The 27,680-nt window shown below is 38.4% G+C and overlaps 1 protein-coding gene and 1 pseudogene across 8 annotated transcripts in view; both read left to right on the forward strand.

Annotated features, from left to right (window-relative positions):
* The window catches only part of CNOT4 (CCR4-NOT transcription complex subunit 4), a 140,281-nt gene that overhangs the window by 72,202 nt on the left and 40,399 nt on the right, over positions 1–27,680 (forward strand). For 5 of the 8 annotated variants that reach the window (XM_045855605.1, XM_045855606.1, XM_045855604.1 and 2 more), the window contains 5 exons: positions 23–220; positions 10,809–10,895; positions 11,646–11,747; positions 12,714–12,839; positions 15,771–15,904. In XM_045855605.1, coding sequence (XP_045711561.1) covers positions 23–220; positions 10,809–10,895; positions 11,646–11,747; positions 12,714–12,839; positions 15,771–15,904 — 647 coding nt within the window. The remainder of the gene's footprint in view (positions 1–22; positions 221–10,808; positions 10,896–11,645; positions 11,748–12,713; positions 12,840–15,770; positions 15,905–27,680) is intronic. The other 3 variants (XM_045855607.1, XM_045855609.1, XM_045855611.1) reach the window with 1 other exon arrangement.
* LOC123829740 lies at positions 21,393–23,982 on the forward strand (annotated as a pseudogene).

Below are 27,680 nucleotides of genomic sequence, written 5' to 3' on the forward strand. Positions count from 1 at the left end.
TATGTTTGTTTTATGCTTAAAGCCATATCCAGAAGACCCAGCAGTTTATAAACCACTCTCCCAGGAAGAATTACAAAGGATAAAGAATGAGAAAAAACAGAAACAAAATGAAAGAAAACAGAAAATATCAGAAAATCGCAAACATTTGGCTAGTGTACGTGTTGTACAAAAAAACCTCGTCTTTGTTGTAGGTCTGTCTCAGCGTCTAGCAGACCCCGAGGTAAGTCCTCTTCTATTTTCTTTCTCAACATGACATTTTTTTCTTTTTGCTTCTCTTATTTGAGAATAAGTGCTGACCCTGCCCAACTGTAGGATTCTACCGAAAATGTTGAGACTCAGGAGAAAATGGGAAACGATTTTTAATAGTCACCAAGAAACCAATAACCAGTTGTGATCTTAGACAAGTGTTTTAATCTTTCTTGGCCTCGTTTTCTTCACTTGTAAAACTGGGTGCTTGAACTGCAATATATCTCTAAAGTCCCTCTAGTGGTAATAATCTGGAACTTGGATAATGGTTCTGTTTGTTGTCAGTTAGTCTGTCTTTCTGTAGCTATATATAAAGGTAACAGTGGAGATGCAGTTACATGAACCCATTAAAGATCTGTATTCTTTTAAGTCCTGCCCAAGTAGTAGTACTCACTTACAGAAAAGTGATAGAACTGTTATAGTGTATCATCATTCTTTACTCATTCATGTCAAGCCAATTTTCAGGAAACAGGGAGAATTTGATGATAAATAATGGACCAGGCTCTTTGTCATTTGTTTGGGGACAGGGAAGATCTTAACCTTTTTGTTATTACCTCTTTTCTCTCCTTCCACCACAAGCCTTATTAGGGTAATGTTGAACTCATAACTTGTTTTTATGCCTTTGAATGCATATCTAATTTTTAGTTTCTGATATATCAGGAAGTGCTGACTAGATTAATGGGAAGGCAAATAGAAGCTGATTGACAGCCAGAGTGTTTACGTCAGTAGGAGGGAGCTGGATTTGGGGGATCTGCCTAAAGTACGCAATGGAAAGGTTTCAAAGTAATGCTCGTCACGGTGCCAGTCGGGCTGTAGTGACTATGCCTAGGAAGGAGGGCATCATCCGACTTGGCTAAGTAAGCTAAAGTCCCCCAGCAGAGGGAGAAGTCTCTTGAAGGAGTCTATACTTTGATTGGATAAAATTCAGTTTGAGAGAATAATATTTGTTGATGATGAATTAACTGTGTATTGAGGTTAGGAAGGGCTTCCAATCAGTGGAGGAGAAAGTCAGGGAGATTTTCCTAAAAAGGCTCTATCATTAACAATAAATACGGTGGCAACTCAGGAATTACTAGGACCTAGGTCCAGGGATGCCAGCATTTTCGGGCTACGTGATCTTCAGACCAGGTTCTTTCTAAAGCCAAAAGGTGGGTCTAGAGTTCACCCAGGAAGACACTTCTTCAGTAGGAGATGTTAAGGAGAGAGCTCATTTTAGACCAATGATTCATCCCCGGCAGCCAGCTCTTCCTTTTCCTAAACTAGTACCTAACTCCCCAGGCACGTACAGTGCGACTTCACCCATGACCATTTCCCTGACCGCCACCACAGCTTTTCATCACCTCCTCTGTCTCCGCAGCTGTCCTTATCTCTGCCTGTCTATCTGCCTGCCTGCCTGCCTGTCTATGTATTTATCTGTCCACCTATCTACCTATCTGTCTATCATTCAGTTCTGCCTTTTTTTTCCTAACCAGAAGGCACTCTTGCACTGCAGGTTTATTTACGTGCCTCTTCTTATGCCTAATCTTATTGAGTAGACTCTGTATTTGCATTTCTGAAACTGCTACTCCAATAATCTAATGTAAGTTTTATCTTGATTTGAGAACCTTAGATGTGAGGGTATTTGAATTTTTAAAATACATTTTGGGTCTGGTCAGCTGTAGAACTGGAGGAGGCATCTGGAGCAGCCCCTGGAGGCTGGGTAAAATTGAGGCATCCACCTGACGTTTGGATTATAGGTTTCCTACCTCCTCTTTAGAATCTATGATTTATTTTTACTACAGTATTCTCCCTTTATCACCTGTGGGGAGGGGGCGGGGGATGCATTCCATGATGCCCAGTGGATGCCTGAAATTGAGGAAAGGACCAAACCCTATTTATGTGCACTATTTTTTTCTATACATATACCTACAATAAAACTTTATTTTATAAATTCGGCACAGTAAGAAGTTACCAATAACCAATAATAAAGTAGAACAGTTTTAATAGTATACTGTAATAAATGTTATGTGAATGCGGTCTCTGCCCTTCTCTCAAATACCTTATTGTGCTGTGCTCGCTCCTCTTACTGAGATGATGTGAGGTGGTGAAATGCCTTTGTGAGGAGGTGAAGTGAGGTCACTGACACAGGCATTGCAACGAGGCGGCAGGCTACTTTTGACCTTCTGATGACACGTCAGAAGGAAGATCATCTGTTTCAGGTGGTTTTGGATCATTGAATCTTGATGATGTTGATGATTGGATGTCAGAAGCAGATGATGTCAGTGGTTGGGGAAATTTAGTACTTTCGGACGACAGTTCACTGCGGTTATCTGAAACTAAAGGGAAACTAAGTGCAGATAAGGGAGGACCACTGCACTTACAGAAATTTCTTATTTCTATTAATAACATGACTCCAGAATGATTAATCTGAAGAACTTATGCAGAAAGAAATTAATCTAGGTGGTGACCAGTGAGAAAGAACAATTTAATAGGAGTCTCAATGTACATTAAAAACTACTCTACTGGTTTATACTTTAATATAATTAATTGTTGCTCGGTAAGAGGACAATGAATTTTCTCAAATACTGGCTTTTCTCTCATTTTGCTTGAAAGTGGAGGAAGACCAGAGAGCATTGTTTTATCTATTAGATCCTATCACTTCTAAATAATAATATCTTTAAAAATTCTCTTAATTTGTCTATACTATCTTGTCAGTTCGAAAAACATAGCTGACTTCATAAGAAAACTCAAAATTTCAAATTGTTAGTGTAACTTCCAGGTCAAAGGAGATCCTTATTATTTACTTGTCTTTGGATGATTAACAAAACAGGAGAGTTTAGGAAAATTTAAAAGTTATTTTGAAAATATTTTTTGTATACTAGAAAATTTCATACCAAGATCGATTGTCAAATGTATCATTTATGGAACAATAGAAAAAGCTATCTTTGAAGATATGGTAATTAGAGGTAATGATTAGAGGTAATGATCATCTTCTAAGTTGTAAAATTTCAGATTTGTTGGAACCTAATTCATTCACTCTGTAAATTAACTTTTGAATACTTACCATGTGTTGGGTATTTTGATGTTGGAAATAAAGTAATTTAGCAAGCCAATCACAGTCTCATCCCTTGACAATCCCTTACGGATTCGTGGGGAAGACGAAATTTAAGAACTTACAAGCGTACTGAGCATTGATAACAGGAAACTACAGGCCTGTTCGTGAAGGTGTACTAGTGGGGAACTTAATGTACAGAGGGCCACAGAAAGCCTCCCTGAGGAAAGGATGATTCAGAATTACCAGAGATTGGTTAGGCAGCAAGTAAGGACACGTGAGTCCCAGTGATGTGGTGGCCTGAGAGAGCAGATTGTTGGAGGAACTAAAAGACATTGAAGACACAGCCATTGCATTTACAGATGAGAAATGGAGGCACGGGGAAGCTGAGTGATCACACAGCTATTTTGTAGCATAGCCAGACAAGGGAAAACCTGTCAACCACACCCCTCACATACCCTGTCTTAAAGCTCCTGTTTCAGTGTATTTTACACTGAAGGTTGTTTTATCGTGCATCCATTTATGCATCTATCCATCATCCGTTTATCCATTCATGCTTCTATCTGCTTACTGTTTGATTTTCTCTGCCATGTTCATGGACACTTGACTGTGGTTCCGAAGAACATATTTCACACATTGGGCATGCTGTCGGGCATCTGTAATTCTGCCCATGACCTTTTGTATTCTCTGTTAGCATGAAAACTGGCTCTCTGTGAAGTAAATATTTAATGTTGAATATATGGATGAAATGGTGATACGCAGCATGCTTGGCTTACTCCCCATACTTTCTTTAGTCACTTCAGTAGTACTTTGCTAGTTAACTGTTATTTTCAGGCAGACCCTGTAGTGTTCGACTTAATATAAAAAGTTTAAGTTTAAATTATTTGAATTTCTCTTGCTTGGGTGGGCCATTTCTTCTCGGCCATAGGCCATTTGCTGATACACTGAGGCCTACCGGTATTCTGTGTCCATGTAATTCTTTTTGTTCGCTGCAAAGATAGTTAATTTTTCAGTAAGCATTTATTGAGTACCTAAAGTGTTCCAGGCACTCTGTAAGATGCTGAGCACACACCAATGAGAAGGTAGTCCCTGCCTATTTACAAAAGTAACGATGCTGTGTAAGAAGTGGTGTATGCTGTGGAGGCACAAGAGGTAGCACCTGACCTTTAGGTGGGAGGTGTGTACCCCTGTGCTATCTTTTGGGTAAAGTACTTCTGGCACAGGAATTATACAAATGCTTCTGTGAGAGAGAGCCTGGTCTGCAAGTGATTTGTTTGGCTGGAAAGAGTGCAGTGAGAAATGAGGCTGGTGAGGGAAGTGATAATGGATTATGAAGGGCTTTCTAACCATGTTAAGGAGTTTGCACTTGATCTTCAAGGCACTGGGAAGCTTTTAATGTTCTTAAGAACAGAGTGACATGGCTAGGTTTGTACTTTGAAAGTATTGCTCTGGCTGCAGTATGGCATGTCAGTGTAGTTATATGCAAATCTTAAGTTGTTATGAAGATGCTATACCCAAAATTTGGCCAGAAACTTTTCATAATTCAGTGGTTTTTAACCTTATCAGATATAGCACTCACTTTTTAAAAACTAGTATTTTATAGCACCCTTTGACTTTCAGGAAATGCCTTCTTCATAATATAACCTGTCTACATAGGTAATTTGCAAAAAATGTAATGGAGAAATAAAAGGAAGGTACTCATAAGAACACTTTCTAATTACAAATACTTGGGTACTGCTACTCTAGAACCTTGCTACTTAAGGGCCGGCAGTATCAGTATCACCCGGGAGTTTATTAATGCGTACTCTTAGGCCTGGCCTCAGAACTGCTGCACCCAAACCTGCGTTTTAACTAGATCTGAAAGTGACTTGTATGTGTCAAGTTTGTGAAGTACTGTTTTTCACTACATAATAAAATCGTAAGATGCTTACCTCTGTTTGTGGAATCACTGTGAGTGTGGCAGCTACAAATGCAGATTGCTATCGGTGTATGTATCGACAACCTGGATCCCAAGAAATGTCAGTGACAGTTTTCTGAAACAACTCTTGGTAAAATTCCAAACAAAGCATTTATACTCCTCTCCTAATTACATATTATTTACTTTCCTGTAAATTTACAATATGTCAGAACTATGGGAAATTACTTTGTGTTTATATGTGCCATGGAGTTTGTTTCTAGGTTCATTTAATTGAGAAGTCTTCTCGGTTTAGTGAGTTCCTTGCAGAACATTTCGGAAGTTGTGCAGGTGTAGTCCGAGCCTCTAAGCCATTCTGGCGCCTACCCACTGACCGACATTGTGTCTCCCAGTCACTCTGACAGTGTCCCCAATAAAAGCTCCCACAAATTCCCAAAATGCCCCCTTGCATCTGCCTTCACAGAGAACTACTGCCGTAAACTCAGACGTGATATGGGATGCTGATGTAGCACAGACTGTGGCCAGCCAGAACCCTCTGAAGCAGGTGTTTTGGCTGTGAGGCCTTTTGCTGAGTGGATGTTTATCCAGCTGGAATAGTGAATGAAGTTCTACACTCCACCTGCCAGAAAATTTTCAAAAAGTACTCTCCCTACCCCTCAGCCCTGAGACTTTGCTGTGAACAACCCAAGGGTCATTGCCTTCGCCACTATTACTGTCATATTCCTCGGGGGATTTGGTGGGAAAAGTGTAATCACTTAACCTTCTAATTCATTAAAATTGTCTAGAAACATAACAACACTATACTTAAAAGAACCTAAAATAAAGTATGGTAAAAGTAATTAAAGCTGACCCTTGAGCAATGTGGGGGTTAGGAGCCACTTGAAAATCTACATAAAACTTTGACTCCCCCAAAACATCTACTAACAGCCTCTTATTGACCACCTTACTGATAATGTGAACAATCGATTAACACATATTTTATGTATTCTGTACTGTATTCTTCTGTACTGTAAGTAAGCTACAGAAAAGATGTTATTAAGAAAAGCATGAGAAAGAGAAAAGAAATTTCTAGTACTCTGCTATATTCATCAATACCACAGCTTTGCATTGTGTGTTTGCAAGATGAATCATCCGTCAGTAACTGCATCGACACTGTCTTACATGAAACAAAACACTGTGGATGTTACATATATTACTAACACTAGACATCAAAAATGGAAAGATAATTGAAAAAATTCATATTTATTTACAGGTATAACCATGCATTGATAATGAAGAAGAAAATATGATTGTTTTATGATAGCCTAGTGTAACTTGTATGATTGCTTTCTGGTAGCCTAGTGTGTACAGTAATGAATGAGTCATTAAAAAAATTTCAGGCCATTCAACATTATAGTCGTATGCATAATGCAGTATTGGAAGCAAACCACTTGTGATAATAGGCTGAGAGGCAGTTTCTCCAGTTATAAGATAGGAATACTGTACAGTAATGTAATTTCTTGAAAGCAAACTTATAAAACAGTAAGAAAACACATTAATTTCATATTGAATCACTTATTTTATGCCTGTGTAAGGACTGGCTCTCCACTTCCATACCAGTCTTGTACATGATGTCCTACTCACAATGACCACTTAGGCAGTGATTATGGTCATAACAGAAATGTTTCATACTAATGCATTTGCTGTATACTTAATAGATTTTTCACAGGAAAACACATACAGCAGAGAAGTTTATTAACTGTAAGCGTGAAGATTACTTACTATTCATTAAGTGGAAGTGGATTATCATAAAGGTCTTCATCCGCACTACCTTCACACTGAGCAGGCTGAGGAGGAGGAGGAAGGGGACTTGGTCTGTCTTTCTCAGGGGTGCAGAGGTAGAAGAGGTGGAAGGGGAGGCAGGAGAGGCAGGCACACTCAGTGTGGTTGAATGGAAATACATCCTAATTTCTGTCGGGCTTTTTTGCTTTCTCATTTCTCTGAAAATGTTTCTAAGTGGTACCAACCTTTTTTCCGCTGTTTGGTTTCGTTTCAAGTGTCTGTATCATCTAAGAGGTCAAAAGTAGTCTTGAATAATCTGAGCACTTCAGCTAGATTGTCTAAAGCTGGTTTTCTGGCACTGCTGCTGCATCTTCTTCCTCGGGGCCTGGGTCTGGTTTGGAAACACTTGTCTCCAGCAGGTCGTCTTCTGTTAATTCCTCTGATGTGATGTCTGTTAGCTATTGCATTTCCTCAAGATCCCTATCTTGAAGCCCTTCTCCCCTAACCTTTTTTGCCATATCCACAACCTCTTTAATGATTTCCTTTATCAGCTGTCATAAAACCCGTGAAGTCATGTACGGCATCTAGGCATTTTTTTCCAGCAGGAAGTTACTGTTGCAGGTTTGATGCCTTCCACAGCTGTTTCTACAACAGCAATGCATCTTCAGTGGTGTGACCTTTCCATACTCTCGTGATATTCTATCAGGGTCCCCGTCCATAGCATTGGCAGCCCTGTCCAGCGAGCCCCATGTGTGATGAGCCTTAAAGATCCTTGTGTCCCCTGATTTAGAGCCTGAGTTAAGGGACATCGTGTTTGCAGGCAAACATACTTCGACACCTTCATTGTTCAACTGATAGAGTTCTGGGTGGCCAGGGACATTGTCCAATATCGAAGAACTTTAAAAGGCAGTTCCTTATAGGCAAGGTACAGTACTTCCTGACTCAGGGACAAAGCATCAGTGGAACCAATCCAGAAAAAGGGTTCTTGTAGTCCAGGCCTTGTCACTGTACAACTAATTGAATGGCAGCTGGTGTTTATCTTTTCCCTTTAAGGCTCAGGGGTGAGTGGTTTTTACAGAGAAGAGCATTCTTGATCACATATCTGACTGCATTTGTACGAAACAATGGAGTTAGCCTTTCACTTCCTGCCTTAAATCCTGGTGCTCATGTCTCTGCTTTACTAATAAATGTCTGTTGTGGCATTTTTTTTCCCAGATAGGGCACTTTTCGTCTGTATTAAAATCCTGTTCAGGCAGGTATCCTTTCTCTTCGTGATTTTCTTAATGGTGTTGGGGAACTTGTCTCCTGCCTTTTGGTTTGCAGAAGCTGCTTCTATTTAATCTTGATATTTTTTTAAGCTAAACCTCTTTCTAAAATTATCAAACCATCCTTTGTTAGCATTAAATTCTTTAGCTTATTAATCTTTCTTTTGCTTTAAGTTGTCATATAATAACTTCGCATTTTTCTTGAATTATATTAGAGTCTATAGGTATGCCTTTCTTATAGCAATCCTGTACCCCCATAAAAGGTGCATTTTCAATATGTGACAACAAGGTATTTTTCAGAAGTCCCAGGTTTTCACAAATGCTGGTGTACCTGCATCAAGGGCTTCACAAATTTCCTTTTCTTTTTTTACATGGTTCTTACTCTGGATTAATTTATCTCAAAATGGCAGATTTCACTGCTGCATACCTCACTCTGTGATACACATCAAGCCTTTCAGCCTTTTCTCGTAATGTCATGACTTTGCTTCTTGGGAGCACTTCCAGCATCTCTAGTGGCACTTCACATGGGTGCCAGGGTGTTATTTGAGGTTTATGGTATTGCACTAAATGCAGTGAGGATACACGAGAACCTTGAGAGATCACTTTTTTCTGTGCTACCTACCCAGTGTACTGCAAGACAGCTGTTCACACTGAGATGATTAGCATCACATGGCATATTAAGCAGATCCTTGTAATACTTGAGCTCTTTGCAGTAGCAATGGGAGGTGACTATGAAATTATTACAGTAGCACAGTGTGTTCTGCCATTAATTTTATGCAGTTTGGATTTAATATTGCATCTTCCAACTGTATGGTGTTACGTATGTCTGTGCTTGTGTAAGTTTTGAAAATTTTTAAGTTTTTGTTTACATTTGTGTATATTTTATGGTAGTAAGTAATAAAATAAATTGGTATCTACATATATTTTATTTATCCATGATATTCTTAACTTTAATATTTTTTTATTTTATATTTCTAGGCTACATAGTTCATCTGTGAGATTTTTTCCAAATTGTTGCTAATCTCCAAAAAATTTCCAATATATTTACTAACAAAAAAATTTGTTTATAAGTGGACCTACATAGTTCAAACCATGTTGTTCAGGGGTCAACTATATATTAAGTTGCAACTGTTAAGAATTAATAATACTCCAGTTGTAGACTGTTTCACAAAGCTTTCAGTCTCTCTGATACAGAACATACCTAAACGTAGCTAATTTGCCAGTAAGTACCTTAAGTACAAAAACCTCTACTATGATTTGCAACTACCTCAAAATTATATACATTCTGTCCTTTTCCTAACATTTTTCTTAAATCCTCACCCAAAGATATGCTTATTGATTTGAGGGGGCAGGGAGACATCGTACTGTTGCCTCCTGTATGTGCCTCCACTGGAGATTGAACCTGCAATGTAGGTATGTGCCCTAACCAGGGATCTAACCCATGGTGTACGGGATGATGCTCCAACCAACTGAGCCACCTAGCCAGGGCTCTTTTTCTAAAATTTATCTGTAGACCTACTGTTCCTACAATCTCTCCAAACAGCAGGCTCTCTTTCAAAGGAAGCTTTCTGCACATACCTGTTCAAGTGTATGCAAAGTATTCTTTCCAAACACTTTGTAATATTCTCACACACTGTTTAGCAAGTTTTTAAGAGAAGCTAAATGAGCACATAAGGTGATCACAAGTATGAGGGGAAGTAACATGGAGAAGTAACCTAATAGAGTAAGGAATGTATAAGTTTGTTTCACAACTGTATGTTTCACATACATTATTTACCAGCAATAGAAAGGTAAAAAAAATGGAGAGTTGAGAAATGGTAATAACTATTGATACAAGGAAACTAAATAAATATATATATACACAGTGATAAGTCATAAAGCATTGACAAATGAGCATTCTCTACTATATTTGGAATTTGTAGCTCATAAACAATGCTTTAATATATCATATACAATAGATTTTTAAAATATTCTGTCTTATTCGTAAAGCATGCTCTGGGGGCGGGGTGGGGGGCCTCATTAATCATTAACCACACACATTTCTACCTTCTTAGCTTCTTCTTTTTTAACACTGACTGCTTGCTCTTCAGGATCACATAAATTCCCATTCGCCACATGTTGCTCATACGTGCACTCGGTGGCTGCATATAGTGGTGACTGAGCAATAGATTTATGAGTAAAGACTGTTTTTACTTAGGTCCTTGAGTTTTTATTTCTGTCTTCAATACATAATCTTGGTCATTGTCTTGAGAAGCAATTTGTTACAGGGATTATTTATTAATGAAAATGTGGTCAGGATATTTGATCTGTTTTGTGTTTGAGAATGTTGTAAGCATAAGATCCCATAGATTAGAACATAGTAGAAAATTCCAGACTCATTGAATCTCAGTCTCTGTTCAATATAGAGCGAGGGTCAATAAAAACAGCTGTTAGACTCTGTTGATGGCTTCCTGCAGGATGACCACACGGAGTATAACTAGGAAAATAGTCACATTTACTAGAAAATGATAGAAGTTATTTTGCTTTCACTGAAGAGGATAAAGTTGATGCAAATGGGGCAGTTTGTATCTTATTTCTTCTTCTTCTATAGGTTTTAAAACGACCAGAATATTTTGGGAAGTTTGGTAAAATACATAAAGTTGTCATCAATAACAGCACATCATATGCAGGCTCACAGGTAAGTAATTGTAGGGATTTTTGCTTTGCCTCCCTGTGGTCTGGGTTTGACATAGGCTGTTCAGAAGGAAAATTTATTTTCTGTGATTAGAAAGCTTTAGGGTCAAGGACTTAAGTAGCATAGTGACCTCTGTTGGTGGGGTGGGGCCATTTTTGGTATTCATTGGACTCTTCCAGGACTTAACAGTGAATTGATAGTTATAAGAGGGAAATAGTAAACAAAAATTTAGTGATGGTTTAAAGAGGAGGTAAAGTTGAGTCTATTATTAATTAGTCTAATAGGTAATGATTTCTAATTAATAATATTTTTAGATATTGAAAACTTGGAGCATCTTTGTTACCCTACTGTTAGCAGATAGACTATTCTTGAAAAGTGTATTTATTTTTTGGGAGAATATAATTTGACACAGTGTCTTTAGATCTTACCTTTTAAAATCTAATTTTCAAAGCTTGCTTTTTGTAACCTTGATGAGCCTGTCAAATGACTTTAAAAGAATAAGTGCCAGTCCCAAGATATTTTATTCATACTTATTTTAGTCTACTTAAAAAAAGATAAAATTTACTAAGTATGATTGATTTAAAATGAGCTAGTCTGTGGTTTAATTAAAGCTACTATAACTTCTAATTATTATGATTATTATTAATGATAGTAGTAGTAAGTGCTTTTAGAATTTCCTAGGCAAGTAGCAAGAGAAGTCTTTTTAAATGTTTTGCTGAATTTGAAACTAATAACAGCATGTTTTCACTTTAGGGTCCAAGTGCCAGCGCTTACGTCACCTACATCCGGTCAGAAGATGCTCTCAGAGCCATACAGTGTGTCAACAATGTGGTGGTAGACGGCAGAACGCTTAAGGTAATGCGGTCCTGCTGGTTTTTTTAAAGGGGAAGGGAAAAATGTAGTAAGTAGAGGAGTACCTAGTATTTACATATTCTTTTCCCCAATAATCCACACAAGGTCTTTTTTCAGGCAGATGATGTTTCACGTAATATGATGCATGTGGATCAGAAAGGGGGTCAGAAACAAAGACCAGCTGTTGGGAGGGGTAGGGAGGAGGGAGTAAATATACAAGGAATTAGGGTATCTTACCACTGTGAACTCAGGGCAAGACACAGGTTTCCATAGGGGGTGCTGAGGTGAGGGAGGCCGAGTCACCCCTCCTGGGAGTTACATGTTACTTTTGAAGGGAGTCTTTTTGAACATTGGTTTTTAGGCACCCATACCAACCCATGACAGCTGATTAGTCTACTGCTGACTTATGTAGGGTCCTGTTTTGCCAGGTATGAATAAGCACTTTCATTAAGGGGGGAAATGATCATTTAAAATCTTCTGTATTTATACATTTTATTCTGTAAAAATGAATGTATCATTCTTATTAGAAATAGATATTAGTTCTGATGTGTTGTCCTGAAATATTTTGACAATTGATCAGTGCAGGTTTGAATAAAGGGTTCCACCAAGCAAGCTTTATGTAAATGGAGGAAGAGTAGCATAATTAGAAAAGGGAAGTTGCTTTCTTACGTGCCTAACTACTCATACTATGGAACAAGTTTTGTCTCATCTGATCGCAAGGGAAGAGGATTTGCATGTTCGTGTCCTAGAAACCGTAGACTGAGACTTGTTTTTCAGTTTTTTCAAATGAGCATCATCTTTAATAAGTCTTGCTAGTAATGGTTTATTTCTCTGGTATTCACAGCCATGCTTCTTGTTTTGTTGTGTCTGTGCCTCATTTTGGGTGAAGTGAAAACACAAAACATGGAAATTCTCATTGTGGTGTCATTTCACATTTTGAGTCCTTTTTCCCTCCTCCTCTTCCCGCAGGCATCTCTAGGTACAACAAAATACTGCAGTTACTTCTTAAAGAATATGCAGTGTCCAAAGCCTGACTGCATGTATCTACATGAATTGGGGGACGAGGCGGCCAGTTTCACAAAAGAGGAAATGCAGGTAGTAAAATAATGTGAATTATCTAATTTACAGAAAAGGGGAGGACTCTTCTTTATAAGTTAAAACTGCTAAATTAGGGATTTCATTTTGTAAACTGGCATTACTTTTAAAGTAGCATTTTCTAAACAGTGTTCCATGGAATGTCAGTTGTGCAGGCTCTTGTTATAATAAAAATGGGTCTTTGGTTCACTAAGTTTGAAAAAGCTAGATTAATGAAGATAAATAGGTTTCTTTCTAACAGGACTTCCAGGGTCTTTAATGTGCTAATGCACACCTAAGATGGGATGCTACAACTGGAACTTAGTGACCAAGGAAAGCATTTTGGGAAATGCTACTTGAAGGGGAATGTCAGCAAAATGACAGCTAAGCATGATACTAAAATTACGAGTTTTGTTCCCCACACCCCACCAATCTCTGCTCTTTATGGAGCATGCTAGAAAGTAATATTCCATCAAATGTTGCTGATAAGCTCGCATTATTTTTATAAAGTGATTCTCCCCATGAAAGGTCCTGTAAATCATAAATCGAAGGCTTATTATTTTATGTTCATTTTTACATTTCCTCTTCTCCTGTCTGTCTCCTTTCAATTTGTAGTATAAACATGTCTTTACAAGTAAAAATGTTGACCATACGGCATATTAAATGAGGATTTTACCAAAGCACAATGCTGTACTTCCCTATTGTAGATGAGGACTTCAGATTGTTGCTGTGGACTTTTGCAGGAACCCTTCTCATTTAGAAGGTGGGGGGCATTGATTACTACCTTTTATTCTCCAGGTCAAACTAGAAAAAGTCTAGTAGGGGCTCCTTTAAGAGCAGATTATTAAATAAAATGAAATAATACCTTTTTTGACTTGGAGTTACTACAGATTAAATCCCATTATAATAAATACATTGCAATTTCTTGATATTGTTGTCTTTATGATCCAAAAGCAGTGTTAAAATAAGATATTTGTTGGATGACTTATTTGTTAGTTATCCACTGAGTGCTTTTTGATTTATTCATCCCTTCCACTCTTCTTCCTCTTCCCTTCCCCTCCCCTTCTCCTTCCATTCCTCTTCCCTTTCTCTTCCTTTTCTCTTCCCTTTCCCTTCCTTTTCTCTTCCCTTTCCCTCCCTCCCTCCCTCCCTCCCTCCCTCCCTCCCTCCCTCCCTTCCCTTCCTTCCTCCCTTCCTTCCTTCCTTCCTTTTCCATGAAGCTTTCTTGGATGAAATTTTAGCAATTTTAAACTGAATTTTGACTAACGGGGAGTATGCTTTACTCAGAGACACTGTTAACAATGAAATTCTCTTGAAGAATTTCTGAGCTCCAGTTTACCTCATTTTTAGGTAGTATTGGACAGTAAAAGAAAATGGGTGATGCCTGAAACTATTATATTGTATGTTAACTGTAATTGAAAAATTGGGAAAAAAATTTTTTAAAGAAAATGGTTGGACAACCCATTATTAGAACTTAATTTGTAATGGGATTTAACCTGTTTTAGGATCTGCCCCTGTAGAATTATTCGATTATCAGCTTGAGCTCTTTGTGGCTAATGAAAGCCATAATAACTGTTCAAGTATTGATTACAGAAAGAATTTTCAAGGCTTTTTGTGTGTTGAAGTTGTAGAACCCACATCCAATTGTATTTTTTCTTAGTAATTTAAAATTCATTTCATGTTGTTGACTGAAATTCATCTTGCTCTTCTTCACCTGAGTTTAAGTTTACTTTGTAAAGGGGTTTCTTTGTTAAAAATACTTTCTCAAAATAGAAAAATTTGAGTAAATTATATAATGGCAAAAATCAGATGACTTTCTTGTTGTTACTGTATAACTTAAAATCCAGTAGCCTACGAACTGCGTAGAGATCCAGTTGAAACGGGCAAGAGCCCTCTCAGCCCTGGGAACGATGCATTGTGCCGCGTGGGTGACACGGTTGTGCCCGATGAGATGGCAGGCCCTGTTCTGGCTCGTGTTTGTTGTTTTGTTTTGAACTGTTCTCTTTCGGTTTCTGATTTCCCAAAACATCTGTTTAGACCACACTTTTAAAACAATTAGCAGTCCTGAAGGTAAGTAAAATGCCATTTTAGTCATGATATCTATACAGAAAAAAGTTACTCAGAGTGATTGCATCGCAATTTATTTCTGCTTATGACTAGCTTCCACAGTCAGTCTTTGCTTAATTTCTCCCGTAATGTTTGTGATGTTGACCTCTGATACACAACTACAGTAAATGCAGAACTTTCTATGTTGTGTGTAGAGCAGGGATTGCCAGACTTTTTCTGTTGAGGGCCAGTTATTAAATATTTTAGGCTCTTTGGGCCACGTGGTCTCTGCAGCAGTTACTCGACTGCTATTGTAGCATGAAAGCTGCCTTAGACAATTCATAAATAATAGACAATTCATAAATAATAGACAATTCATAAATGATCGTTCATAAACCAATGTGACTGTTCTAATAAAACTTTATTTACAAAAACAAAGCAACTAGCTGTAAATTGGCAATCCTAGGTCTAGAGTTTAAAATACATCAAATGTTAAGTAGAAACATAAAAATTTTAATCTAGAAAAATAGATTTTCAGTGATCTTCAGAAAATTTAGTAATGGCATATGATAATAATTTTTATATGAAGATGGTGCTTAAAAGTAAGTTTTTTTGAGCTAACAAAAATATTGTCTCTTAATACACTTTTCTACACAGTAAAGTGGTTGGTGAAATGCCTTAATTAATGGAATATATATATATACACACGTATATAGTTGTTTTGTTGGAAGAATGTTCATCGGTCTGGAAGAAGTTCTGTGATAGTCTTCTCACAGGTTTCTCTGACATGAAAAGCCCTTACATGTTTTATTTAGGATATCTTTAATAATTCAGAAAGTAATTCAATATTTTATACAAGCCACTTTGTGAAACCTCACTGCAGTTTTAATTTCTTCTTTCATTTAGGCAGGTAAACACCAAGAATATGAACAGAAGCTACTACAAGAATTATATAAATTAAACCCCAATTTTCTTCAACTATCTACCGGTTCAGTTGATAAGAATAAGAACAAAGTGACCCCACTGCAGAGGTATGATACGTAAGTACCGATATTTGTGTAATTAGTGTAATTAGACACCTTGCCTTCATGTCTGTCGACTTTCTCTTTTCCTTCTACATCAATTTCAGACAGAATCCTCCTTGCCATGTCTGTCATTTATGCAGAATTTGGTGTGTTGAGTCACAGAATAGGAAATGATGAGTCAGAATTTTGGGGTTTGAATATTGGCTGCCTGCTGTTCCCTATTGATAATTTAAATGAGCCTCTTGAGAGCCTCCCATTTGTATTGGTTTGCCCTAGGAACAGCCTCATTGATAAATACATTATCAAAAGTAAATTAAGGGATGCTTGTTATTAAAAGGCTCTTGTCACTTAATTGAGGTTTTTCCCTTTACATGTTGAAGGGAACAAAACACTAAAAGGGAGAGGAAGGTATTGACGTGCTGTGTGTTGGGGACACAGGTCCTCATGGCTGTCTAGTCTCAGGGAACACCCAAGTCCCACACGCTCTGGGTGAGGAGGGCGTCCCACATTCAGAATCTTAATCATCTTAAGAGAGTTTGCTTTTGTGCATACCTATATTGTGTTAATATTTAAACAGATTCATAGTCTTAAATGCCAAATCTCATTCTTGGCACTTCGTTTCTTGTATTATATTTGGTAACTGCCTGTCAGAAAATGGTGTGATTAGTAAAAACAATAATTTGGGGGTTGTATTCTATTCTGAATGTTCCTTAAGTTTGTTGAGTAAGGACCTGTGTTTATTCGTATTAAATTTGGTAAGTTTAACTTTTATAAAATGAAATCAGTTAAAACAAATAACTATAATTAGATGTCGATTTTCTTTTTTAAAAAATTTATTACAAAGTTAAATTTGCCTAAGTAGTGTTTTGTATGTCTGGGTGTTACATATATAGTCCAGTGTCTATTTAGGACTAAAATAATGTAAGGGCCATTTTACAAATACAGATAATAGCTACATTGATTATTTGTCAGAGTCAGTTCCTTCAAAGTTGTATTTAAATTCTTGAAGTTCTTGTTTCTTGCTTTTAATAGTAAAAATTATTTATAAATCTTGTTTATACACATACACATGTACATGTTTATATAAATATATATAGAAGAGGCCACAAGTAAAACATAAAATTACTATGTAATTAACTGTGTGAATTTTGTATACGAGGTACATCAAATCTAAGAATAAAAGCCAAGTCCAAAAGGTACCTCTCTGGGTTGATAATCTTTGACCCTTCTATTGATCTTTTTGTACCTTTTTACCCCTCTGTGTTTATAATGAAACATATGCTATTACTTCATTGGCTGCTGACTCTGTAGTGCTTCTTATAAGAATGTGATTATTATAGTAAAAATTTGTTTCAGATGCTTTTAATGTTTATATACATCATTGTTCTCATTAAAAATGTTATTCGAATTAAAATCATATTCTGGGTTTATAGCCCTTAGAAAAGTCGGAGCAGAAATTTAAATTTTCGATTATCTCTTTCAGATAACAATTGTTATTAATATTTCCTGAATATAAAAAGTAATATGTTTTTATTCAAGGAAATTACAAAACTATATAAAGCATACGGAAGTAAATATTGTATGTATTCTTTTTTTATTTATTTTTTAAAGATTTTATTTATTAAAAAAAAAGATTTTATTTATTTATTTATTTTTAGAGAGGGAAGGGAGGGAGAAAGGGAGAGAGAGAGAAACATCAATGTGTGGTTGCCGGGGGCCGTGGCCTGCAACCCAGGCATGTGCCCTGACTGGGAATCGAACCTGCGATGCTTTGGTTCGCAGCCCATGCTCAATCCATTGAGCTATGCCAGCCAGGGCATATGTATTCTTAATACTCAGACATTTTTACTGAAAATGATTTGAAGTATTTCCTTGTAGTATTTTTCCTTCCAGTGCAGGTATATAAATAAAATACATTGGTTTGTTACCTTTCAAAATATAGTACCCATTATATGAGTATTTTTCCATGTCATGAAAACAATTTTTTACAGCTGAATAGTAATCCATTATATATGAATATTTCAAATTTATTAAACCAATCTTTTGCTGGTGTACATTATGTTACTTTCATTTTGGTGCTGTTATTTATAACACTGTGATGGCCATTTTTATATATAAACATTCTGGTTATATCTTTGATGTTCTTAGACATAGAATTGCTGAGTCAAAAATGATGAGTATCCTTCATTTGAGTATTTTTGTCCTGCACATTTACCAGTGTAACAAACAAAAAAGCTTTCTTATTTTATAATTATTTTTAAAAATCACTTATTAATTTATTGATATTTTAGAGAGGAAAGGGGGGGAGAGAGAGAGAGAGAGAGAGAGAGAAAGGGAGGGAGGGAGAGAAATGGCAGTTTGTTGTTCCACTTATTGATGCATTCAGTGTTTGATTCTTGTATGTACTCTGGCCAGGAACTGAACCTGCAAATTTGTCATATTGGGACAACACTCTAACTAACTGAGCTACCTGACCACGGCAGAAAGCTGTCATTTTAATGTGTATTCGATAAAGAGCGAAATGTTTATACATAGTGAATTCATATCTGCCATGTCTTATTGGTATACTTAAGTATTTTACGTGCAGTATACAGAGCTAACATTCCTCAATGAGTTGACCAATCTATTTGTATTTCAAAATACTTAAATTTATAAATCCAGTTTGGAAGAATGTATGTCATACAATTATAACATTGAGTCATCTCAACCATTAGCATGTATACCTCTCTATTTAAGTCATTTGTGTGTCTCAGGAAAGATTTTTTTTTGTCTTTTTCCTGTTTTATTGTATTGGATCTCCCACCACCACTGCTTCCTGTTTGAGAATCCCTAGGCTACAAATGAAAGAATAGTGTTAGTGGTGCTGGAAGGCACCCATGTCCCCTTCTTTACTTTCATAGGGATATCTCCAGTGCATTAACTGCTCTTAAGTATGATGTTGGCCGTTTACTTGAGATAAATATTTTTAATCACAATATGAAAATACCTTGTTGTTTCTGTAATTTACTGAGCTTTTTTCTTTAGATTAGAAGTGAAAATTGAAATTTACCAAATGTCTTTTCAGCATTTATAACTACTGTTTAGCTTTTCTTTATTTTTTTGTGATCGGTTATAAATAGATACACATGTATTTTATTGGCTTCATATACAGTATAGTCAGTTAGAGCACATTCATAACTGTTTCAGTAATAGGAGAGGAGTTTCCTAGGAGCTGCAGGTTGTAGAGGAAGACCAAGGAGGATTTAAAACAGTGTGCTCATTTAATTACTTTGCCCAAAGCCAGGGCTGCTGAACCTCAGCTGGGACTCAGAACAGATTTTGGTTCTATGCTTTGCATAAGTACATGATATAGGAAGTTTTTTTTGTAAGGGATGAGGGGTTGTTTTTTGTTTGTTTAAGTAGGTCCCCAAAATTCATTAAGGATGGTTGATGGCCGAAGTTAGAGTTGTGTTTTGCTTTTGTTGTTGTTGTTGTTGTTGTTGTTGTTGTTGTTGTTTTGAGCAAGCTCCTGTAGCTTGTTTTCTTTCCATGCGAACCCCTGCAGGAGAGTGAGTTTGCCTGTCAGGGACCCTGAAGGTCTGCCGTGGTTCCCGCGTCCCCATTGCCGTCACACAGGCTACAGCGGTAGGGACAAATCTGTAAATAAATTTTCTTCTTCCCACGGGAAAGATGGACCAAGTTGGAAAGATGAACAGCGTAACTCTTTCCACAGTCCTCCCCTGGAGAAGTTTTTCTTAAGTTGAGAATTAGACTTTATAGGAAAAAAAGAAAACAAATGGTTCCTTTCCCTCTTTTCTTGGCATTCCTATGTAGTGAGGAGCGGCTTTAGAAGAATCGCAAGAAAGCAAAACCTGGAACCTTATACACTGACACTAGAGTACAAATATTAAGAGTATCGTAGCTACTAATCCTCACTGAACCCTGACATGGTCCCTCGGTACACATACATGATAGTAAGTATATAATGTTCTATAATCTGCCTTTGTCCCTGTCTCACTGAAATGAAAATAAATTCTAAAAAGGAATGTGTCATTTTCTTTCTCCCCTCGTTATTATGAATTTGAGAGTATATCTGTCCCGTTGAGTATGGACTGTAGATGTGCTGTTTTTTCTGTATTAACAAATTACTTTGAATGACGAATACAAACAAGGAGAATGGGGAGTGAGGAAGATATACAGTAGTGATGTTTACGGACTGGGGTATTTTGTTTTTAAGTTTGGGGTTTGAAATACCTTCATTTAGATGGAGACACTGTCTGTTTACCATCTGAAGACCTTGGGCAAGTTAGGAGCCAGCGGAGTTGGCCAGGCATCCGAAGAGCCAGGTGGAGGCACAGCTCTGCCTGCCTGCCTGCTTGCAGAAAGTCGTGAATCTTCACATTCATGAAAAATTTATACCTATAAAACAAAGCATTTAAATAGTCCTTATAGCTCTCAAGTCTAACAAATGCAGGGGCTTTGAGGAAATTGGATTTGATAGGTATCTTCACTGTGTTCCTCTTTGCTTCCTCTCGTCAGTGATCCTAGGATGTCAGGCGTCTCCATTTAATTAGAATCTCCAGGGGCAGAGCCTGGAAATATACCTCCATACTTTTATTAAATAAATATAAACACATGTATTTATTTTTTGAAAAGCTTCATAGCACTGCATTCCAGTTGTTGAGTGAATTGAAAAATACTCCTGAGAAATCGGTAATCTCATCATTATTTCAGAACTATTTAGGGCTAGAACTTAAAAAAATTAGTGCAATTGTTTGTATGAAAACATCATATATTTAGGAATTTTTATCTACAGGGATTTAGACACACAGCATTACCTTCTGGAAATAATGCCTTGTTTGTGTTATGGGACCAAACTACCTATCAAAACTCTTTAAGCCTCGCTTGAACTCAGTGATTTTCAATCAGCTGTGTCTTCAGGTGTCTTGATTTCTCTTTTTCCCGGCACATTGACTTGTAAGCATTTGACTGAACTGTAGGTACAGGTGGTCTTCCAACTCAGCTTTTTCAAAGATGACTGTTCTTGCCTCTCTCATTCTTCAGTTTAGTTCAGTTCATATCATCTGCTTTTTTTTAGATCATCTGCAAGAGAACCAAATTAATATGCTTCAACTCTCCAGTACCTTTCTAGGTTTTTTCCCTTACTAGGCTACGTCTGCCCTACTGCTTTGTGCTGTGTAAATGGTTGTTGATCTTTCCTGTTGAAAGTGAAATGAGCAACAAAACTTCTGTTTCAAAATGCAAGATATTTTTTCAGTGTGGCAGAAAGAGGTTGATTTAAGAAAGCCTGAGCCGAGTGGCAGCTAGTGTTGGTGCACTGGCTGGGAATGTCGAGCTTGGGTGTTTAGCCTCCAAGTTTGCTACGTAGGAGTTGGTCAGAGGGTCAGTGGGCTAGGGTAGGGCTGGAGGCCCTGGTACTGGAGCTCCCTCTAGGGAGCTCCCTCTGTGACCAGAGCCACTACGGAGAGTGGGGATTGAGTCCCTAGCCAAATTCAGACCCCGAATGGTACAGTGGGAGATTTTGCAGAATCTTGACAGCCCATTTCAGGATCAAATAGCCTCGTGCTGGTGGACATTTTATAGTACTTAGCAATCTGAATTGAAGACCATAACTGGCCAGGAGACTGCACGGGGCAAGGATAACTCCAAGGCTAACATGCTATTCTTCCACCACCTTTGCCAACTGAACTGTGAGTGTGGCTGCTGTAGCCAGGACCCTGAGTGCTTGTTGCTACAGCACAACTTGTGAAAGTTCTATCAGGACGTTCAGGCCTTTCCCCAAGTCCTACTCAATTGGCTGAGATGATCTTTAATCTCTTTAATCTGATCCAGGCTCAAAGGGCTCAGTCGAACAAGGAGAACCAGGCCTTGAAGCGCCTATGGAGAGCTGGCAGCATGAGATTGAATCCTGGATCCTGGTGTTGAGGGATAAGATGGAAAAGCTGGGGAAATCCATCAGCCAGCTGAAAGACCAGCAGGATATCTTCTGCGTTCAATAAAAAGCCCAGACCCCAGTGTGGATACCCTCTGTGGACCCCCGTGCACCAGACAGTAGCAGCTTCTGTGGGAGACTCTCAGTGAACTGGATAAAAGGAGAAAGGAGGTTCCGGATGCTTCTAAAGCACTGCTAACCCAGCTAACTACCCCAGTTGAGCAAGTGCTTCCAGAGTTGGGGGCATGGAAAGTATGGCTGTTGGAACACGCTGGAGAAGTGGCTCACTGCTGGAGTAAAGCTGTTGTTTTGCCTGCATCAGCTGCTCATGCAGCTGAAGGGCCGAAGTCACCTGGTTAGCTGTCAGGATGACCCTCTCACCAAAGAGATGGACCTACAAAAGGCCCAGGACACGGAATTTACAGTGTCTGTTCCACAAAGCCTTTGTGGTAGAAACTCAGCCCTCTGTGCCCTAAACTCCCCACCAGCCCTTCGACCTGAAGACTGGGAAGAAGTTTACTATATGAACAAGGCTGCTGGTGAGATTCCAGAAAGGAAGTGGGTCACTACCACAGAAATCTCCATTGACAGGAGACTGTCATTACGAGGTTTTACAGTGCGTTATAGGTTCAAACCTATAGGGTCAAGAAAACCTTGACCCCCAAAGAAGGGGCAGGGCTTAATTTGGAACTTTGGCTACCTGATCAAGCAACGTTCAGGTGATTTGGAAAGGGCAGCAGTGAGGCTACTGGGTGTGACAGAGGAGCTGCACATTACCAGCTATGTGGTTGGACACACCTGCCAGGGACTGAAGCAGGACCTAAAAACAGACACCCTCCATGTGGTTATTATTTCTGTTCTAAGATGAACTTACTCTCAGATACCTGGGCCTCAGTTCTCTGGTTCAGTCTGCTTGCTCAGACTCCCAAAATCAGCACTTCTTTTTAGCACCCCCCCAACCCTGCCACCACCCCCCAAGTCCTCCTAGACTTTGCTGGACCCTGCTCTCAGTTGGCATCTTTACTACGTTGGCCAAACCGTTGACCTGTATAGCAGCTGAGCAAGCTGAGTGGCAAGCTGTTGGGCAGGACTCTAGGATCGAGTGTGCATTGTGGTACTGGTATGATTTCATTAAGCAAGAGAGCCTCCCAGGCAAACTTTTCTGGACACAAAGGACAAAATTCTGAACGTGATACATGATCATCTGATGTATATCTGGAATGATGGATGCATCGTGGGCTTTGTGAACCAGAACCAGGGGCACCAGCCACTAAAGAAGATCATTTCTGGTGCCTGCTTGCTTCAGTGAATCACCGAAAGGGAGAACACCAGGAGGATGATAAGGTTCTCATCTACTCTGTGCAGCCCTGCACCAAGGAGGCACTGCAGTCACTCACACCGACTGAAAGCACCCACCAGCTGCTCATTGAGGAGAGCATAGCTGAGAACCTGCTCTGCTTCCTCTACCATCAGATCCTCTAAGGAGGAGGCTACTACTGGCAGATAGTTAATCTCCAGGAATGGAGGAAATATCCAAACTACAGGCTTATTATGGTCTTGAACACCCAAGTGGATGAGCTGCAGTAGCTGCCAGAGCTTCACCTGGAGCCAGAACTGGAGTCATTGGAGCTGGAGCTGGGGTCAGCACTGGGGCCAGAGCTGGGCCTGGAGTTAGAACCACTGCTTGAGACAGGGCTGCTCTGGGGCCAGGACTGGAGCCCACACTAGGCATGGTTTCACAGAGTGCCAGAGCCAAGCGCAGGACCAGACCTGAAGCCAGAGCCTGCTCCAGAGCCAGTCCCAAGGAATCCCAGAAGACACCTGCCATTCCTCCAAGATGTGTTTCTGGGGTAACCTGAGGCGCGAATGAAAGTCCCTGTACAGGCACACCTAATTTCATTGTGCTCCACTTTATGGTTCTTCACAGAATTCATTTTGTTTTTTTTTTTAATTGAAGGCAAGGCCCTGCACCAGCAAAAAGATTGACTTGCTTTATTACGGTGGTCTGGAACTGAACCAGCATTGTCTTTGAGGTGTGCCTGTATGTGTGGCTGTTTCATGCCTGTTGTGATGGAGGAGCAGTCCTGCTCAGAAAGACCTTTCTGAACAGAATTGACTAGTAAACTTTGTGCTGACCTGAGGAGGAGGGGGCAGGGAGAGACGAGAAGGACACTTCTAGGTTTTTTTTGTTTGTTTTAAATAAAAAAAGCTATGTGCAATTTTCCTTGGCATACCCAGTCTTCTTTCATCTCAAATCAGTGGGACTTGGTAGTTTTTGATCAGAGACTATTTCATAGAGCAGGTCTCTTTCTTCATTAGTAAAAGTAGTGTTTATGGAAGTTTGTTCTTAATCTTCTTGACATGATAATGGGGAGATATGGGTAGGTGGATGTTGAATGTAAAACAACAGATTTGTTAATAGAATCACAGCTTATGGATGACAGAGTTTGATGAGGAATCAAGTTTGACATGGCATGCTGGGGAAGTTATAAGACCTTGGACCTCTTAGTGGTAGCCTCAGGCTGTCTACATTCTGTCCAGCCATTAGAGATCCAAGGAGTTCATATTGAAATTGGAATTTGTAAATATAAATTTTCTTAGGGTTTTACCTGTGTATTCAGGGTCTATATCAGAGTCAAAGATATATTCATATCTTTGTTTTCCACTTCTACAATGATAGTTGCACTTGTAATGGCAGATTTGACTCTAATAGACTTTTTATAGCCCACATAGAAAGTAAAGCAATTTCTAGTCATATCTTTATGCTTTTCATTTATTATTCTTTGAATTCCTTAATTATTCTTAAAATAAATTGAAGAATGTCCTAAAACTCAGTGGAACATAAGCTTACTGATTCCTTGCTCCAATCCCAATTTTTCAGTGGCAATCTTTGGATTGATGACACTGATCTAGAAATTTTAAACATCTTTGATAAAACTTCCCCAAAAATGTGTAAAAAATATGCTTATAAAACTGCAGCTGGCGTGGTGGACAAGGTGATAAAAATTATTCTAATTAGTTGTAATTCATAAGCCTTTTAAAGACTTATTCTAAATACAATATTTCCATATATTGCCCTTGACATGAACAAGACTGATCTTGATTGTATTGAAAATTATTATTTAGTGCTCTTTGATGTTGATGGTTTGGGAAGGTTAACCAAGATTCTCCTCTTGTAATACTTTTTGTGTCTGTTAGCATTGGTTCCTTTCCCCGTTTAGCTCTCCTCCCAATATTATAAGAATAGTGCAAGTTTGGGGAATGTGGTGGAGTAGGTAGCAACAAAAATCTCTCTTCCGCCCTGGCTGGCATAGCTCAGTGGATTGAGCACGGGCTGCAAACCAAAGCATCGCAGGTTTGATTCCCACTCAGGGCACATGACTGGGTTGCAGGCCACAGCCCCCAGCAACCGCACATTGATGTTTTCTCTCTCTCTTTCTCCCTCCCTTCCCTCTCTAAAAATAAATAAATAAATTCTTTTAAAAAAATCTCTCTTCCCACCCAGACAATAATCGTATTGGCACAATCTGTCTGATGTAACTGTTTTGGAACTTGGAAGGCTTATAATTTCCGGGAAAAGACTTGTTAATTTCAATCAATCTCAGTTTTTTGTACAGTAGCAGCATGACAGGCGGATGTGTACATGGTTCTGGAGCACCTTGCACATAGCCTGAGGGAACCAGAGTGGGCAGAAAGGACCACTCCCATTCCCAAATGTCGAGGATCTCTGCTCTGCCCTGAGTGCTGCGTGCTGCCTCTAGTCACAGAGATGCAGACAATGAGCCAAGCAACCATTGTTGTGCCTCTTCCATTCTTGTAAGCTTCTCCCCCTCTTTTTGAAGTGATTTACAGGGGGCTTATAGGGCTAATTCTTAGTTCCTGTCAATTTTCACTTTTCCCCCTTGGGGAGCCGGACATAAAGACCAGGACATTAAAGAACAACCGCATATAGTGGGGTTTAGAGAGTGACTCTGTGTGTCCAGGGAAAGTCTAAGAAAGGACCTGAGAAGATCTTGAGTTTATACCTAAGGCTTATCCTCTCAGCACAGGGACAGCCTATAACAGTCCCCCCCCAAAACAAACAAACAAACAACAGCAACAACAAAAAGCAAATTTTGGGGAAGGGGGAGATCTGATTTCCAAAGGGACCATGTTCCTAGATTCAAATTGCCAGTGTTCAACAACAACAAAAATCACAAGTCATAGAAAGAAACAGAAAAATACTACCTATTTCAAAGAGAAAAATAAATAAACAGAAACTTTCAGAAAAAGAATAGAGATATACTAGACCAAGACTTTAAAACACCTCTCTTTAAATATCTTAAAGAACTACATGAAATGTGAAGAAAGGCAAGAACGTGATGTATAAACAAAATGGAAATAAGAAACCAAAAAGAAATTCCAGAGCTGAAAAGTACAATAATTGAGATGAAAAATTCACCAAAAGATTCAAAGACAGATTAGAACAGGCAGTAGAAAGAACCGGTGCACTTGAAGATAAGACAATGTATATTATCAAGTCTGAGGAAAACAAAAAAGATTGAAGAAAAGTGAACCAAGCCCAAGGAACGTATGGGACATCCATAAGTCAACGAGCATACTCTTTCTCCCAGTTTCAGAAGAAGAGAAAAAGATAGACTATTTGAAGAAATAATGGCTGGAAACTTCCCAAATTTGATGAAAAACATGAATATAAACATCCAAGAAGCTTAACGAGTTCTAAGATGAACTGAGGCACATTATAATCAAACTTTAGAAAGCCAAAGACAAGGACAGAATCTTGAAAGGAGCAAGAAAATCAAGTCATCACATAGAATGATCCTCAATAAGAGTATCGACATATTTTTTATCAAAAACTTTGGAGGCCAGAAGACAGTGGGCCAGTATATTTAAAGTGCTTAAAAGAAGGACAAAACATCTACCAAGAATCCTATGTCCAGCAAAACTGTCTCCAAAGAATGAGGGAGAAACTAAGACATCTCAGCTAAGCAAAAGTTGAGGGCATTTGTAACTTCTAGACCTGCCTTGTACGAAATGTCCTACAAGGTGAAATGAAAGGACACTAGACAGTAACCCAAAACCTTACAGAGAAATGAAGATCTCAGTAAAGGTAAATAGGTAACAGAGTAGGTAGCAGCAAAAATCTGTTGTGAAAGCTAGTAATATTGTAACTGTACTTTTTGCTTCCTACATGATTGAAGTGATCAATACCTTTGAAGTCCAGTATATTGATATAAAATACTAGATTGCTATAACTTTGATTAGTAGCTCCAAATTTTGTTTTCTACACAATTTAAGAATCTGAATTCAAAAGAATTACTGGTTTGTTTTTTGGTACATAATATATAAAGAGGCAATTTTGTGATGTCAACAGTTCAAAGGGGTAGAGGTAGAGCTATAAAAGAGCAGAGTTTTTGTGTGCTTTTGAAGTTAGTATAACCTTATAGAGTGTTACAACTTTAGGATGTGAAATGTAGTCAGCATGGTAACAACAAAGAGAATATCTCTAGTATATACACAAAAGTAAATCAGAAAGGAATTTAAACATTTCACTACAAAAAAAAGTCAACACAAAAAGATAGTAATGTAGGAAATAAGGCGGCTATAAAAAAAATAGTGTGATGATATAGCTCCATCCTCATCAGTAATTACTCTAAATGTAAATGGATTCAGCTCTCCAGTCTGGAGACAGAGATTGGTAGACTGGATAAAACACATGATCTAACTACATGCTTTCTATAAGAGATTCACATTAGACCCAGAGACACAAACAAGTTTAGATTAAAAGGATGGAAAAAGATACTCGATGCAAGTAGTAGCCAGAAGAGATCAGGTGTGGCTACACTAATCAGACAAAAT

The sequence above is a fragment of the Phyllostomus hastatus genome, unplaced genomic scaffold (assembly GCF_019186645.2).
Source record: "Phyllostomus hastatus isolate PE091 unplaced genomic scaffold, TTU_PhHast_1.1 phas_scaffold_114, whole genome shotgun sequence".
Classification (NCBI taxonomy): domain Eukaryota; kingdom Metazoa; phylum Chordata; class Mammalia; order Chiroptera; family Phyllostomidae; genus Phyllostomus; species Phyllostomus hastatus.